Source organism: Canis lupus, chromosome 21 (assembly GCF_011100685.1).
Source record: "Canis lupus familiaris isolate Mischka breed German Shepherd chromosome 21, alternate assembly UU_Cfam_GSD_1.0, whole genome shotgun sequence".
In the NCBI taxonomy this organism is placed as follows: domain Eukaryota; kingdom Metazoa; phylum Chordata; class Mammalia; order Carnivora; family Canidae; genus Canis; species Canis lupus.
The window spans coordinates 28,118,749-28,137,025 of NC_049242.1; the positions used below are offsets into that span (position 1 = coordinate 28,118,749).

The window sequence follows — 18,277 nt, forward strand, 5'->3', positions numbered from 1 at the left end:
ATTGTGGTTTTGATTTGTATTTCCCTGATGGCCAGTGATGGGGAGCATTTTCTCATGTGCTTGTTGGCCATGTCTATGTCTTCCTCTGTGAGATTTCTGTTCATGTCTTTTGCCCATTTCAGGATTGGATTGTTTGTTTCTTTGCTGTTGAGTTTAATAAGTTCTTTAGAGATCTTGGATACGAGTACCTTATCTGATACGTCATTTGTAAATATCGTCTCTCATTCTGTAGATAGTCTTTTAGTTTTGTTGACTGTTTCTTTTGCTGTGCAAAAGTTCCTTATCTTGATGAAGTCCCAATTGTTCATTTTTGCTTTTGCTTCTCTGGCCTTCATGGATGTATCTTGCAAGAAGTTACTGTGGCCAAGTTCCAAAAAGGTGTTGCCTGTGTTCTTCTCTAGGATTTTGATGGAATCTTGTCTCACATTTAGATCTTTCATCCATTTTGAGTTTATCTTTGTGTATGGTGTAAGAGAATGGTCCAGTTTCATTCTTCTGCATGTAGATTCCAATTTTCCCAGCACCATTTATTGAAGAGACTGTCTTTTTTCCAGTGGATGGTCTTTCCTGTTTTGTCAAATATTAGTTGACCATAAAGTTGAGGGTCCACTTCTGGATTCTCTATTTTCTTTAAAGATACCTCACATAATGTTTCAGTAGTATTGAAAAAGCTATGTGGCTGAGGCCTAATAAGGCAAGTGTATAAATCACTGCATGAGTCTTAAAAAAGAACAAAAAAGAGAGAGAGGCTAAAGTTAACAAAGCTCAGTAGCCTTTGCCAAGAAAATTCTGGAAGGAAATTATAAAGTGAAAGATGTAATCTAGAACTGTTTGTGTGTGTGCTGTTCTGAGTAGTGTCTTTCGAAAAAGATTGTCTGTATTTAGACAGAATGTCAATGGATCTGCATCCAGGAGGCAGGAGGAAATGTCCTTGTGGTCATAAAGTGGATATTTCACTTAACTGACAATGCACAGCAATGCAACGTAGACAGAGCAAAAATGTGAGGATGCATGGAAGAGTGCAAACAAGAACATGTCATTTGTTTTGTTTTGTTTTCCTGACTCAGATGCTGATCTCATGATTGCCCTCCCCACTGGCTTGGGATCCTGAATTTGGATTGTTAGCTGCACAGCGAGCTCCATGGCAACCTTAAACTCCAGTAATAGCCTGTCCTCCACATTCTATCTCACAGGTATCCCTGGCTATGAGGAATTTCACCATTGGATATCCATTCCATTCTGTCTCCTCTACCTTGTTGGAATAATGGGTAACTGCACCATCCTGCATATTGTTCGGACAGACCCCAGGCTCCATGAGCCCATGTACTACTTCCTGGCCATGCTTTCCCTCACTGACATGGGCATGTCCATGCCCACAATGATATCACTCTTCAGGGTGTTGTGGTCCATTTCCCGGGAAATCCAGTTCAATATCTGTGTGGTCCAAATGTTTTTCATTCACACTTTCTCCTTCACTGAATCATCTGTGCTCTTGGCCATGGCCTTTGACCGCTATGTGGCTATCTGCCACCCTCTACGATATGCTACCATTCTCACCCCAAGACTTATCATTAAAATTGGACTTGCAGCCCTGCTTAGGAGTGCCTTTGCAATGATTCCACTTTTGGCCAGGTTGGCCTTCTTTCCTTTCTGCCACTCCCACATCCTTTCTCATTCCTATTGTCTGCACCAGGACATGATTCGTCTTGCCTGTGCTGACACAATGTTTAATATTATATATGGGTTGATTCTGGTTATTGTGCTGTGGGGCATGGACTCTCTGGGTATTTTTGTGTCTTATATGTACATTCTGCACTCAATATTAAGAATTGCATCACGTGAGGGGAGGCTTAAGGCCCTCAACACATGTGCATCCCACATCTGTGTGGTACTCATCCTATATGTGCCGATGATTGGGCTCTCTATTGTCCATCGTTTTGCCAAACACTCCTCTCCCCTCATCCACATCTTCATGGCTCACATCTACTTATTAGTTCCACCCGTGCTTAATCCAATCATCTATAGTGTGAAGACCAAACAGATTCGCCAAGGAGTTCTCCACCTTCTTTTCCCCACAAAAATCAGTTCTACTATGATGTAGGCATGCCCTCAAGACAATAATAGCAGCAATCTAAATGATGTAAACACATACTGATTTGTCTGCTCTAGGTTTGCTGGCATCATATTTGTCAAACAAAGAGTAAAGAACAGAAATGGAGCAACAAAGCATCTGAAAATGTCCTAGGAGAGAATGGTGTCTACTGGGATTATATGGCTTGACTTAACATGTCTTTCATACATTCACTTTTAATATGAACACTTTTGATTGGAGTGTGGTAGATATCATTTCTATCTATTTTCTTCCATATCTAATCCTAATCTCTTCCAAGGTTATTTATCTGTTAATTTTTCATTAAATATATTAAACCCATGAATCTTTGTTTCCCTATACACACTGTATTTGCTAGGTACTTTTATTTCTTTTCTTGTTATATCAATTGCTTTTTTTTAATCAATTGCTTTTTATATCTATTTTTTCTTTCTTTCTGAAAGATAGGACAAATTTAACATAAGAGCATTTTAGGGCTCAATGCAGAGGTTAGCAATCATCATTGTGCATTGCATCATATATTAAAAGTTTATACACATGTTATGCCCTACTAAGGATATTTAGTTTTCTCAGGAACAGTAGAGGCAATATGCCTATATTTTCCTCTTACTAAATTTTTAGAAATAATTTTAAATTTATAAAAATTGAAACTCATTTTTTTAAATTGAAACTCTAATAAGTTTTGAAATAGTCAACATATTGTGATATGAAGTCTTGTGATCATATTCCATTGGGTTAAATGCATCTTAATAATATTTTAGGGTATACTACTTATTTGAATTTAAAAAAATATATTATCCTTGGTATCCCTGGCTATGAAGAATTTCATTCATGTAACAATGTAGCTCATTGGGGGTGTAGCTAGTAAAAATTTGTGGCAGCTAGAAATAGCTAAAGATTAAGGTCTCACAATTTTATCTGGAACTCTTTTCAATATTAAAACTCTCTTTCCTTATAATTCTGAATGTATCTAGTATCTGTCTGTGAATAGCGTTGTATAAAGATACTCGCAAATGTAATTGAATATTCTTAGTTTGTATGGCTTTAATTGTGCAAAGGCAAAATAAACAAAGGGGACAAATAAGACTTTAAATGTGTCATGGTTCCCAGTATTTATGTAATAATAATTAATATATTTTACATATCCTGTTATATCATATATCAAAGAGTTGGTGTCTGTAAGAATGAATATTATGCTTGGTATAAAAATGACACTAAATAATTAAGTGTATAAATGATAAAAGGAATGAATCAATTATTGAAAAAAAAAGAATGACTGGCTTGGATATTTTTAAAAATCTTTTTAAAATCTTGAATGCTCAGCAGTTGGGCATTTGCCTTCGGCTCAGGGCGTGATTGTGAAATCCCAGGATCGAGTCCCACATCGGGCTTCCTGCATGGTGCCTGCTTCTCCCTCTGACTATGTCTCTGCCTCTCTCTCTCTCTCTGTGTCTTTCATGATTAAATAAATAAAAATCTTTTAAAAATAAAATAAAATAATCTTGAAGGAAAAGATTTGACATGTCATGAACCCACATGTAATATAATAAAAGAGCTTACTAAATTAAAATTAGGATTTCAAATTTCAGGCATATGGAATACATCTGCAACTTCTACTATCTGGCTTTAATTCAACTATATTGTTTCCACCCTTTTAACCTATTTCTTGATTCTAATTCTAATTACCCCTCTCCTTTTAACAAATTCACCTTGAGTAAGTACATCAACTAAGAATAAGAAAGGTACATAAATATCAAAATTAGATAATATTTGGTGCAATAAAAAATGATAGAAAAAGTGAAAATTTTGAGAGTGATCATTACCATCAGCTATTCATTGTATAGCATTTGACTATAATCATCTTTAAATAAGAACTGCAGATACCAAATATTTATTTATTTATTTATTTATTTATTTATTTATTTATTTATTTATGAGAGACTCAGAGAGAGAGGCAGAGACATAGGCAGAGAGAAAAGCAGGCTCTCTGCAGGGAGCCTGATTTGGGACTGGATCCTGGGACTGTGGGATCACGCCCTGAGCCAAAAGCAGCCACTGAATCACTGAGCCACCTCACCTTGTAGGGATGTAGGCATCCCTACAAAATATATCTTTAACCTATGGATGTTGAACATACCTTTCCTAGCACTTGTACTCCAAAAAACACAGTTTTATTAGTTTTTTGTTGTTGTTAATAGAAATATGTTTAAACTGTTGTACACCAGATTTTGCATTTTGCATATTAATAAAACTATTTTAAAGGAATATCTACATAAATACCCAATATTTGAGCACACAAAGTATTATTTAATGTATTACTATAATTACATTATAATAATAAAATATATTTCAACCAAAAACACTTGGAAGGTACATATTTTTAAAATTAAGATAATTCTTCACATAAAATACAGTTGGTGAGGAGATGAGTGATTTCATATATGAATGAATGAATGAATGAATGAATGCATTAATGACAAGGTGGTATTGAGTTGGGAACAAACATTTTGTTTTGAACCTTAACAAAAGCAGAAGTGTAGTCTTTCAGCAAGCAGTTGGTACTCCAAAAACAGGAAGTTCCTGCCTAGAATTACAATAATATGACTGAAGCATCTTTTTCATTTCTATATGGATTTATAAAGCAAGAGGCACTCTTACTCATATTGCCTTTTTTGACAAAGTCACAAGTATTTATTTGCCTTTTGAAAACATTCTCTGCTTTCTTGCAGAATCTGTAAGTACCCATAGAAGCCCAAATCATAATTCATTTTTGTATTTTAATCCCCAATCATTAGGCAAAAATGCAATGCAATTGTTTTCATAATGTTAAATGTTATATTTTAGGTTATACCTTGATTCTCTTGATGATACAGAAGTCTCCTTGTGGCAAAACACAATGACAAGAAAAAAAAATATTAGATCACATCCCCTTTGTCATTATAGTGTCTGGCATTTTCTTTTATACAAAGCATTGCAATACTTCGTTATCCCACTTAGTCATTCAGTTATTCAATATGGTATCTCTAAATAATAAAAACATAATTCCTTAAAAATATATAGTGTCTATTTCTAGAGTCTAGAAATAGTCATATGCATTGATAAAGAGAATGATAGCAATATAAGTATTTTAAAGGTACTCTAGTCAATTAATTCAACCACTAGACCATGTATATGTTTATATTATCTTCATGATGCATTTTTTGTTGTCTTATGCCAGGGAAAACTTTAGCTCTTTTATTAATCAACAAGTGAATATTTTCTAGAGGACAAAAGGGATTACATTCCAGAAACTATGTCAGATAAATTTAGAGATGATACAATTTGTCCCAGGCACTATAGAATGCACTCAGTAAGAATATCTGGTGTGTGAAAAGCTACACTAGCTAAATTGCATATGCTTATTTAAGTAAAGAGCTAAATGAATCCAGCGAACATAATCTTGACAGTCTGCCATAATTTATCTTTTGAGAATTTTCCTGACACAATTTCATCCCCATTAATCAGAATGTTAAGACATGTAACAGATTGATGCAATTTTAGCAATCTGACCCAAGATGGGGCAATTAGCCTGATTTGGGTCCTTCCTAAGTCATAGATACTCAAAATTTCTTGGATGTCATGCCATTCCTCAGATTCTTTTTTGTTGTTGTTGTTGTTGTTGGTTTGTTTACTTAATCTAACCAAAGTAACTTTCTATTGTGTGCAACCAAAAGAATCTTTATTACAGTATGATATTAAAGGAGCTATGAAACAGACATTTCTGCAAGCTAAGGGAAATACTTTTCAGAGGAAAAGAAAGAAGTGTTTAAAGTATACATTCTATATAATACATAAAGACATATTAGGTCATTTCTTACATAAAATTATCAGCAGTTAGCATGTGATTAGTTAATACATTTATCTACTTAACAAATATTTATTATTTATTTATTTATTTATTTATTTATTTATTTATTTATTTATAACAAATATTTATTAAATTATTTGTATACTCTGGATTCTGTGGATGCAATGATGAAGCTGGAAACTGAGCTAAGATCGTCCATAGCAAATTGACATAAGAGAGGCATTATGTATTACAAAAGGGATATTTAAGTCCCCTATGCTGTTACAGTAACATTCCACTGTTTATTACCTTAATATGTTGAGCTACTCCTTGATGTTACTAGAGCATTTACCTATTAGCTTCCTGTTTACCCTGGTTGGGAAGACAGCATTTGGAAATGTGAATATCTTAAGCTCTATCCCGAGATTAAGTATTCAGAGAATAGATTTGCCCAGGTTGATTCACACTTGACATTTAAATCTGATCCTCCATCCCATACTCACCAAATCCTTGTTGCTTCATAGCGCTTGGGTCATTTTGGTTGGTTACAGAGCCCCAAGACACGCATCCTTATCTCTTTTGTCTTTACTCCATAAACAATAGGGTTCATAGTAGGTGGCACCAATAAGTAGAGGTTTGCCAGGAGGATAAGGACATGCCTGGGTATGTGATTTCCAAAGCGATGGGTAAAGAAGGAAAAGAAGGCTAGAGTATAAAATATCAAGATGACACATATATGAGCTCCACATGTTCCAAAGGCCTTTGTCCGGGCTTCTCTAGAAGGTAGTTGGAAGACTGTTCTCAGGATTAGACAGTAGGACAGGGAGATGAGGACAAAGTCTAGCCCTGTGGTGAGGAGTGCAGCAGTGAGCCCATAAATGCTATTAAGGGAAATGTTATTACAGGCCAACTTGGCAATGCCCATGTTCTCACAGTAGGTATGGTGGATGACATTGCTCCGGCAGAAATGCAACCGGAGAATGAGGAGGACACCAGGGGTGACCACAGCCACACTCCGAGCCACCAGAGCCAGACCTACCTTGCTGATAAGAGAGCCGGTAAGTAGGGTTGCATAATGGAGTGGTGCACAGATAGCCACATAGCGATCAAAAGCCATGGCCAAGAGAACAGCAGACTCAGAGAGGAACAGAGCATGAACAAAAAACATCTGTGTGAGACATGCAGGAAACGTTGATGGGGAAGGGCCCTGCCAGAAGATGAGAAGCATTTTGGGCACTGTGACTGTACAAAGGAAAACATCATTGAGTGCCAACATGGCCAGGAAGAGATACATGGGTTCATGGAGGTTTCTGTCCCAGGCCACCACTGCCATAACCAGACCATTGCCTATCACAGCCAAAAGGTACATGAAGCTGAAGGGGATGGAGATCCAGATTTGGAAGTCTTCTAATCCTGGGACTCCAGTCAGCAGAAAGGCAGTGAAGTGAGCAGATGTAGAGTTGGATATTCTTACAGACAGGTGAGCCAAGTCTGTTATATGAAACATAGAAAGAAAATGGGTAAAGTACATACTAAATGAAAACACATATTTATTCCTTCATCCTATTAAAAACCTAAGTATCAATTTTGGCATGGTGAAATGGAAGGAGAATAAAATGGTCTGAGAAAAGTTATTAAGTATCTGAATGAAGGTATGAAGGTGTCTGGCTGGCTCAGTTGATAGTGCATGTGTCTCTTGATCTTTAGGTTTTGAGATCAAGCCCCGTGCACACACAAAAACCACAAAAACACAAACAAAACCAAAAAATCTGAATGATTATGGGCAAACCACTTCCCTTTTATGGAGTGTTCTATTCTCTCTGAAAAATAAATTGTGGTACTCACTTCAGCAGCGTATATACTAAAATTGGAAAAATAAGTTGTGTATCAGAAAAATAAGGGTTGAAATCCTTGCTTTTGTAAACTAATTGTTATAACCACATAATTTATATATATGTCATTTGAACTTTGATTGGTGCTATGTATTGTATGTAGTTTTTGCCTAACTTCATAATAATTTATTAAATACAGTAAAAGTTGTTTTCTCTGTAACACTGCATAGAAGTCTGGAGAGGGTTAATATTCCATTCTTTGACAAACAAACTGAAGGGGAGGACATGGGTTGGACAATAAACTGTACATAATGGACCAGCATGAAGACTCCAATTGTTGTTTCCCATCTTGGTGATATGAGAGATGTTTTCTTGCCCTACTTTTGCTACAGTAAAGAAAAAGTTTTACTCATCTGCTTCTCATTTGAATTCTTGAAGACAATGGTTGAGTTAACATGAAATTTAAACTGCTATGCCAAAGTTGTAGTATCATTCAGATACTAAAAAGCGTTAACTCTTAAGGATCGTGAAATGGAATCAAGGAAGACAATAAAAATCCAGAGTATAGAGTGTTCTCTTTCAGAACAAGACAGTCACTGAAGATGTCAAGGACCATGATTATTCAATACCTATCATTGAAAGACCCATTTACAGAGTAATTTCGATTTTCATATTCACCAAAAAAGAATAACATTTTAGAAACTTTTTAAAGTTTCAGTAGTTCTTACTTAAAAAAAAAGATTTTATTTATTTATTCATAAGAGACACAGAGAGGCAGAGATATAGGCAGAGGGAGTAGCAGGCTCCCAGTGGGGAACCCAATGTGGAACTCAGTCAGGACCCCAGGACCACGACCTGAGATGAAGCAGGCATTCAACCACTGAGCCACCCAGGTGCCCCAATAGTTATTACTTATAACATATCAAAACATTGTAAAATAACAATAGCTTTCTTTAAAAAGCATCCCCAATATAAAATTATTCTTTTCCCAAGTCAATAAAACATTAACTCAACTAGTCAAGTTTTTAATTAAGTGCAGTACTTTTGACAAAGCCACCAAGGATGTTTATGAATGCTCTTGACTGCAAATCTTGAGAAGTTTCAAAGTGATAGGCAATAAATGCTGTTTCAACTAAAAAGAGCTATCAAAATCTAGAATCCACAAAGGGTCCACTTTTCAGGTGGGGCTGTCATACCATCACTTAGATGGACAACTACACTGCATTGTAAAATATTTATTAACCCTTTAATTATTAATTGGAACCTTTTTGAGATTATTCCAGCCCTTCACAATAAGTAGAGCATATTATCACGTGAATTAATATATATTTATTCTATTCTCCCTTACATTGTTCTCTCTCTCATAACATTGAGATAAGAAAGAAAAGACAAAATTTCTCATCAAAAGGCAAACATATGGGAGAGATGAAATGGTTTTTAATGCAACTCTTAGAGGGATTTTTTTGAATGGTTACTTTGTTAAAAATGTGGAGGTGAAAAAAATAAAAAATGTGGAGGTGTAACCACAATTTTATTAGCCTGGTAAGATTATGGCTTTGCTTCTTTTATCTGGTTGTCTCTTACAGTACCCAGCTTTGCTGTGTAATAACTACACAGAAAATAACAGCATATTTGAATAGAAGACATATCACATATCAGCACAGGGATGGGCAACATAGCAGTAATGGTAAAAATAATCATTGGAAATACATATTAATGGTTGCAATGGGCTAAGCATTTTCCTAAAACCCATTCTAATAACTTTACTTGGGTGTTAAGGGTAACAACTACTATATGAAGTAACTATGTTACTATCCTAATTTTACATAGAAGACAACTCAGATACTCAAGGATTCTCCTAAGATTACATTACTAAGCAGTATGTGAAGCCTGTTTTGAAATCAAGGATCCTAATTGCAGCACCCACAGTTTTAACCAGGAAACTATTCTAACTTACCTTTTACATGCATGGTTTTTCTAAACCACTGGGAATATACAAAGGCAGATCTTGAATTTCCTCTTAGCATTTCCCATGGATATTCTTAGATGTTAGATAAAAATGTCAGGTCTATCTTATAGGGATTCAGAGAATGTATGTGTGCTTGTGTGTGTATAAATATACATACATATATATACCTTTATTGTACACAGATATTTACAACAAGAACTCCAGGAATAACCTCTGGGCCAAGAAGTCTTTTGGGAATTTTACAGGGCCAAGTGATTTATTTTGCACCTGAGACCTACAATCGGTATGTGGATTAGCTGACTAAACCTATCTTTCATATTTGTGAAATTATATTTTCCAATTTTGAACTGCATTTGATAATTTTCCATCTCAAACCAAGTCTCTGAGCAGCGCAGCATCTCTGTACATCTTTGCCAGTTCAGTAAGTGCCCTTTAGGGAGTACCAAAAAAAAAAAAAAGTTTCCTGAATGACTCTTCTGGAACATGGACATCTTTTATGACAAAGCCCAACTATTGAGGCAATTTTAATACATGTCTATATGTGACCAAGTGTACCTCAGTGAGATATTTTGAGGTTTTTCTAAGGGAAAAGCATGACTGTATATTTAAATAACTCCCATTTCTCAAATGAAGCTTTATAAATTAACATATACTGCTTTATGGAGCAATTTGAGGTTTATCAGAAAGTATAGAATTTCACATATAATCCTTCTTACCCAATCTATTCTCTCTATTATTAGCACCTCACATTGCTATGATACATTTGTCACCATAGATAAGCCAGGGCAAAGATTCCCTTTATGCCCAGGGAAAGAGGTGCTATGGTGGGAAACCAAGTGCCTATGGTAGGCAGACAAAGCCAATTTTCTGGAAAAAGGCTAAAATCACAAAGAAGATTGCACACACCATAGTTTTACTGCCCTACAAATCCCTTGTGTTCCACCTATTTATCCCTCCTTTCTTCTATGCCTTCTGACAACCATTTATCTTGTTCCATCTCCATAGTTTTATTCTTTCCACAATGTCCTACAGTTGAAAATATGCCCTATTGGTGCCCTTCTGGATTGGATCCACTTCACTCCCTTTCTTCCCTTCCTTTCTGTTTCCTCATTAGTGTACCCTTAATTCCCATAAACTATTTCATTCATCCTCCCACCCACCTCCCCATTGGTTCTCCATAATTAAGAGTCTGTTTCTTGGTTTGTCTCTATCTTTCTTTTTTTTCCCTCTTTTTAAATTTGTTTTGTTACTTAAATTCCATGTATGAGTGAGATCATAGGGTATTTGTGTTTCTTTAATTTACTTATTTTGCTTCAGGTTATACTCTGTAGCTCCATTTACGTCATAATGAATGGTAAGATTTCATTAATTTTATTGCTGAGTTATACATATATATCTCACATCTTCCTTATGCATTCATCTATTGATGGATACTCAAGCTGCTTCCATAATTTGGTCATTATAAATTAGGCTGCAATAAACACACATACATCCCTTTGAATTAGGGGTTCTTTTTTGTTTTTGTTTTTGTTTTGTTTTTGGTATTTGGAGGATAAATACCCACTAGTGCAATTCATGGATTCTAGGATAGTTCTACTCTTTTTTGAAGAATTTCCACACTGTTTCACAGTGACTGCACCAGTTTGCATTCCTATCAAAGTTCAAGATGTTTCCTTTTTCTCCATATCCCCTCACCAGTACTTGTTTCATGTGCTTTTAATTTTAGCCATTCTGACAGGTGTGAGGTGATATCTCATTGTAGTTGTGATTTGCATTTCCCTGATGATGAGTGATGTTGAGCATCTTTTCATGTGTCTGTTGGCCATCTGTATGTCTTTTTTGGAGAAATATCTGTTCATGTCTTCTGCCCATTTTAAATTGGATTATTTTAAGTTGTATCAGTTCTTTATATATTGTGGGTACTAACCCTTCATCAGATACATAATTTGAAAATATGTCCTCTTATTCAATAAGTTGCCTTTTAGTTTTATTGTTTCCTTCACTGTGCAAAAACTTTTTAATTTTTTTGTGTATTTTTTAAAAGATTTTATTTATTTATTCATGACAGACACACAGAGAGAGGGGCAGAGACACAGGCAGAGGGAGAAGCAGGCTCCATGAAGGGAGCCTGACATGGGACTCGATCCTGGGACTCCAGGATCACACCCTGGGCTGAAGGCAGCACTAAACCGCTGAGCCACTGGGGCTGCCTGAAACTCTTTAATTTCGATGTAGTTCCAGTAGTTTATTTTGACTTTTATTTCCCTTGCATCAGGGCATATATCTGGAAAAATGCTGCGGTGGCCAATGTTAGAGAAATTACTGCCTCTTCTTTCTTCAAGGATTTTTGTGATTTCAACCTCACATTTTGGTCTTTAATTGAATTTATTTTTGTGTATGGTGAGGGAAAGTGGTCTGGTTTCATTCTTTTGCATGTAGCTCTCCAGTTTTCCTAACACCATTTGTGGAGGAGATTGTCTTTTTTCCATTAGATATTCTTTCCTCCTTTGTTAAAGATTAATTGACCATATAACTGTGGGTTTATTTCTAGCTTTTCTAAACTGTTATATTCATCTATGTGTCTATTTTTATAACAGTACCATGCTGTTTTAATTGCTATTGCTTTGTAATATAACTTGAAATCTGAATTTGTGGTACCTCCAGTTTGTTTTCCTTTTTAAGATTGCTATGGCTATTCAAGGTCTTTTGTGGTTCCATACAAATTTTAGGATTGTTTGTCCTAGTTCTGTAAAAATGCTCCTGTATTTTGATAGGGATTGTTTTAAAACTATAGATTGCTTTGGGTAGTATAGACATTTTAACAATATTTGTTCTTCCAACCCTTTAGCATGGAATGATTTTCCATTTCTTTGCATCTTGGAATTTCTTTCATCAGTATTTCATAGTTTTTAGAAGGCAGATCTTTCACCATTTTCATTAAGTTTATTCCTATTTTTTGGCACAATTGTAAAAAGGATTGATTCCTTAATTTCTCTTTCTACTGCTTCATTAGTGATGTATAGAAATGCAACAGATTCATCTTTTGATGGACACTGAGGCTTTTTCTACAATTTGGCTATTGTGGACATTGCCGCTATAAACGTCGGGGTGCAGGTAGTGAAAGGGAATAAAGGGGAAAGGAGAAAAAATGAATGGGAAATATCAGAAAGGGAGACAGAACATGAAAGACTCCTAATTCTGGGAAACAAACTAGGGGTGGTGGAAGAGGAGGTGGGCGGGGGGTGGAGGTGACTGGGTGACCGGCACTGAGGTGGGCACTTGACAGGATGAGCACTGGGTGTTATTCTATATGTTGGCAAATTGAACACCAATAAAAAATAAATTTATAAAAATGAAAAAAGAAAAAAAAAAGAAATGCCACAGATTTCTGTACATTTTGTATTCTGTGACTTTACTGAGTTCATTTACCAGTTATAAGAGTGGAGTAGTCTTTAGCGTTTTGGTGGAGTCCGTAGGGTTTGCTACATATAGTATCATGTCATCTGAAAATACTGAGAGTTTCACTTCTTCCTTGTCAATTTGGATGATTTTTATTTCTTTACATTGTCTAATTCTTGTGGTTAGGACTTCCAGAACTGTGTTGAATAAAAGTGGTAAGAGTGGAAATCCTTGTCTTGCTCTGACCTTAGGGGAAAAGCTTTCAGTTTTTCACCATTGAGTATGATGTTGGCTGTGGTTTTTTCACACAAGACCTTTATTACGTTGAGATATATGTTCCCTCTACATCAATTTTGTGGATGATTTTTCTTACAAATGCATGTTGTACTTTGTCAAATGCTTTTTCTGTGTCTATTGAAATGATCATATGATTTTTATCCTTTCCCTTATTGATGTGACATTGATTGATTGATTGTTTTCAGAATATTGAACCACACTGGCATACCAGGAATAAATCCCACTTGATTGTGATGCATGATTTTTTTTTTTTAGAGATTTCATTTATTTATTTGAGACAGAGAGAGAGAGAGAGAGAGAGAGAGAGAGAATGAGTGGGGGGTGGGTACAGGCAGAAGGAGATGCAGATTCCTCTCTGAGTGCAAAGTCCAACACAGGACTCAATCTCAGGACTCTGAGATCATGACCTAAGCTGAAGGCAGATATTTTAACTGAATGAACCACCCAGGCACCCCAATTGTGCCGTATGATTTTTTTTAATGTTTTGTTGAATTTGGTTTATTAATATTTTGCTGAGGATTTTTGCATCTCTGTTCATGAGAGATATTTGCCTATAGTTCTCTTTTTTTTGTGATGATTTTATCTGGTTTTGTTATCAGGTGATTGGCCCCAGAATAATTTGGAAGTGTTCCTTTTTCTTCCATTTTTGGAATAGTTTGACAATAGGTATTACTCTTCTTTAAATGTGTGGTAGGATTTGCCCAGGAAGCTGTCTTTTCCTAAACTTTTTTGGGGGATAGTGTTTTCTGACTACTGATTCAATTTCATTGCTGTTAATTTGGTTTGTCCAGATTTTCTATTTCTTGCTGTTTTAGTTTTGATAGGTTTTATGTTTCTGAGGTGATGATTATTATTGCTCCTCTTTCATTAGTAATTTTATTTGGGGCCTCCTTATATTAATTAATTAATTTTTAAAAACTGTTTTTGATGAACCCAGCTAAAGATTTATGTACTTTGTTGATCTTTTGAAAGAATCAGCTTCTGGTTTCATCGATCTATTTTTTAAGTTTCTTTCTTTCTTTTTTTAAGAATTTATTTATTTATTTATTTATTTATTTATTTATTTATATAAGAAAGTAGGAGAAGGGCAAGCAGATTCCATGCTGAGCACAGAGCTTGACAGAGGGCTCAATCTATGACCCTGAGATCATGACCTGATCTGAAATCAAGAGTTGGACACTCAATCAATTAAGCTACACAGCACCCCTGTTTCTTTGTTTTGTTTAGTTTCTATATCATTTATTCTGCTCTTATCTTTATGATTTCTTTTCTTTTGTTGAATTTGGGCTTTGTTTGTTTTTTTTCTAGCCTCTTTAGGTGTGAGGATATGTTGTTTATTTGAGGTTTTTCTTGAGGTAGGCCTGCAGTGCTATATACTTCCCTCTTAAAACCACTTTTGTTGGGGGGTGGGAGTGAATGGGTGACGGGCACTGGGGGTTATTCTGTATGTTAGTAAATTGAACACCAATAAAAAATAAATTAAAAAAAAAAAGTAAAAAAAAAAAAAAGAAAAAAAAAAGAAAAAAAAAAAATCCCATATCAGAGTCCTGGCATGGAGCTGCTTCTCCCTCTGCCTGTGTCTCTGCCTCTTTCTCTGTGTATCTTTCATGAATGACATGTGTCTTTAATAAATAAAATCTTTAAAAAATAAAAATAGGGCAGCCCTGATGGCCCAGCGGTTTGGCGCCACCTTCTGCCCGGGGTGTGATCCTGGAGACCCGGAATCGAGTCCCACATCAGGCTCCCTGCATGGACCTTGAAAAAAAAAAAAACAAAAAAAAAAAACACTTTTGCTGCATCCCAAAGATTTTGGACTATTGTGTTTTTATTTTCATTTTTTTCCATGCAATTTTTATTTCTTCTTTTATTTCCTGGTTGATCTATTCTTTATTTAGTAGCATGTTATTTAATCTCCACATATTTGTGAGTTTTCCAGGTTTCTTTCTTGAAATTGACTTTTAGTTTCATAGGGCTATGGTCAGAAAATACGAATGGTCCTAATTTTTTTTTTAATTTTGAGACATGTTTTGTGGCTTATTTGTGATCTATATTGAGAACGTTTATGTGCACTTGAAAATAATGTGTATTCTTCTGTTTTAGGATGGGATGTTCTCAAATGTTTATTAAATCTATCTGGTCTAGTGTCTCAACCAAGGCCACCATGTCCTTTATTTTCTATTTGGATGATCTGTCCATAACTGTAAGTGGGGTGTTAAAGTTCCATATTATTATTGTATTCTTATCAATTATCCTCTTTTGTTTGTTATTGTTTTATGTATTTGAGTGCTCCCATGTTTGGTGCATTAATTTTTACAATTGTTATATCCTCTTGTTGGATTTTCCCTTTATTGTTCTAGTGTCCTTCTTTGTCTCTTATTACAGTCTTTGTTTTAAAATCTATTTTTTTCCAAAGAAGTATAGCTACCTATGCTTTTTTTTTGACATCCATTTGCATGATAAATGTTTTTCCATCCCCTTTCAATCTGTAGGTGTCTTTTGGTCTGAAATAAATTTCTTGTTGGCAGCGTATAGATGATCTATAGATGATTCTTGTTTTTTATCCACTTTGTTACCCTATGTATTTTGATGGGATAATTTAGTTCATTTACATTCAAAGTAATTATGGATATATCTGTATTTATTACCCTTTTGTTACTTATTTTGTGATTGTTTCTATAGGTTTTCGGTGATCTATTCTTCTCTTGCTCTTTCATGGTTTGTTGGCTTTCTTTAGTAATCTACTTAGATTCCTTTCACTTTGTTCTTTGCATAATCATTACTGGATTTTGACTTGTGGTTACCATCTTATGTATATAGTAATCTATAGTAAATTGATGGTTGCTTAAGTTTGAATCCATTCTTTATTCCTCTCTCCACATCCTAGTCATATGGTATCATATTTTACATCATTTTATTTTATGAGTCCCTCGACTGATTTGTACAGAAATCCTTATTTTTACTGATTTTGTGTTTTTTACTTTTAATACTTTCACTTATGGTCTTTTCTTTCCACTCAAGTATCCCGTTTAATATTTCTTATTGGGATGGTGCAGTGGTCATGATCTCTTTTAGTTTTTGTTTTTCTGAGAAACTCTTAATCTTCCTTTCTATTCTGAATGATAACCTTTTTGAAGAGTATTCTTGGCTGGAGACTTTTTCCCTTTTAGTACTTTGAATATATTATACCACTCCTTTCTGGCCTGCAAAATTTTTGCTGAAATATCTGCTCATAGCCTTATGGGGCTTCCTCTTATATGTAACTGTCTTCTTTTCTCTTGTTGCTTTAAAAGTTCTTCCTTTATCACTGCTTTTTGCCATGTTAGTTACTGTTTGTCTTGGTGTGGACCTCCTTGGGTTGAATTTCTGGAGGGATCTCTGTGCCTCCTGGATCTGGATATCTGTTTCCTTCTTCAGATTAAGGAAGTTTTTGGCTACTACTTATTCAAATAAAATTTCAATCCCCTTCTCTCTTTATTCTTCTTCTGAGATCCCTATAATATGAATGTCATTATAGTTAATGGGATCACTGAGTTCCCTAAGATGATTCTCAATTTGCGTAATATTCTTTCCTGTCTATTGCTCACCTTGATTTCTTTCCATTACTCTATCTTCCAGATCATTATTTTTTTCTCTGCTTCATCTAGACTGCTATCTATCCTATCAAGTATACTTTAAATTTCATTTATTGTGTTCTTCAACTCTGATTTTTTTAAACTCAGTGTTAAGGGTCTTATTGATGTTCTCTACTATTCTTGGTATCTTTATGATCATTACATTAAATTCTCTATGAGGCAAAGAACTTATAACTGTTTTGCTTAGGTTGCTTGCTGTGGTTTTTTCCTATTCTTTCATTTGGGACATATTTCTCTGTCTCCCCATTTTGTCTAACTCTCTGTGTCTGCTTCTCTGTGTTAGAAAGTCAGCTACTTCCTTGCTCTTTAACAATAATAGCCTTATGAAGGAGAGGTCCTAGAGTGTCCTACAGTGCAGTGTCTCCTGTTCTCCAGGGCCTGGCACTTTAGGAATGGTTTCCTATGTTGTTGTATGTACTCTGTTGAGTCTTGACCTCTTTTTCTTTCAGCCCAGTTGTCTGCAGAGGCTTTCTTTGCCTCTTGTGGCTACTGTGTGGTCTCTTGACAAGATGGGGTGTGTTTTAACAAGATGTGCAGTGGTCTGTTTGCAAAATGAAAACTGCTCCTGCCACCACCAGAAATTAGGTTCTGGAAAATGCAAGATTGGGAAATGTGGTATTGTCTGGGCTGGAGCTGGTCTCCTGGAAGGGACAAACAGTATGGGGACTAAGGTGAACATGACTGGGAAGGGCTGTTCTATTAAAGCACAAGGGGGCAGATATTGGTGCAAGCAAGTTAGGGAGTAAGTGACAGCACTGCCCTGGTCCTCAGGTAACCCTTGTTTATGCTGGAGAACAGAGGAGGGAATGGTACCTGCCAACACCTTTATTTCTGCAGGGTTTTCTGCAGATGACCCCTGTCTCTCTGAGATGAAAAAATCACTCTCCTCCATGTCTACCCCTAGTGTTTCTCAAACTGCTGCTTCTATGCTATATTTGCATGCACTATTTGTCTTGCTGTGTCTTTAAGGGCAGGGATTCCACTTCCTAATGCCTTCTAGGCTCTTCCACAACCCAGCATGCATATTTTAAAAAAACTCCAGGCTTTAAGTGTCACTGGTTGTTAAGAACTCACAATATTTGCCCCCCTCACTTTCAAAGGCAAAGGTTATGAGGATTTATTCTCCCCTTTTGAGGGCTGCCTGGTGTGAAAGTCTATTTCCATCCTTTTCCATGTTACCTGCTCCATCTCCACCACAGACTTCCAAAGTCC

At 35.7% G+C, this 18,277-nt stretch overlaps 2 protein-coding genes across 2 annotated transcripts; one reads left to right on the top strand and one right to left on the bottom strand.

Moving 5' to 3' along the window:
- The first annotated feature begins 1,141 nt into the window (after positions 1-1,141).
- OR51L5 (olfactory receptor family 51 subfamily L member 5) lies at positions 1,142-2,101 on the top strand. Its single transcript, NM_001389073.1, is given in 1 exon segment — positions 1,142-2,101. A coding segment is annotated over 1 exon segment (960 nt).
- A 4,367-nt stretch (positions 2,102-6,468) lies between these two features.
- LOC119877382 (olfactory receptor 52Z1-like) lies at positions 6,469-17,957 on the bottom strand. Its single transcript, XM_038569356.1, has 2 exons — positions 17,879-17,957; positions 6,469-7,427 (listed from the first exon to the last, which is right to left on the bottom strand). The coding sequence occupies exons 1-2, from the start codon at positions 17,955-17,957 to the stop codon at positions 6,469-6,471; spliced, it is 1,038 nt and encodes a 345-aa protein (XP_038425284.1).
- Positions 17,958-18,277: the final 320 nt, after the last annotated feature.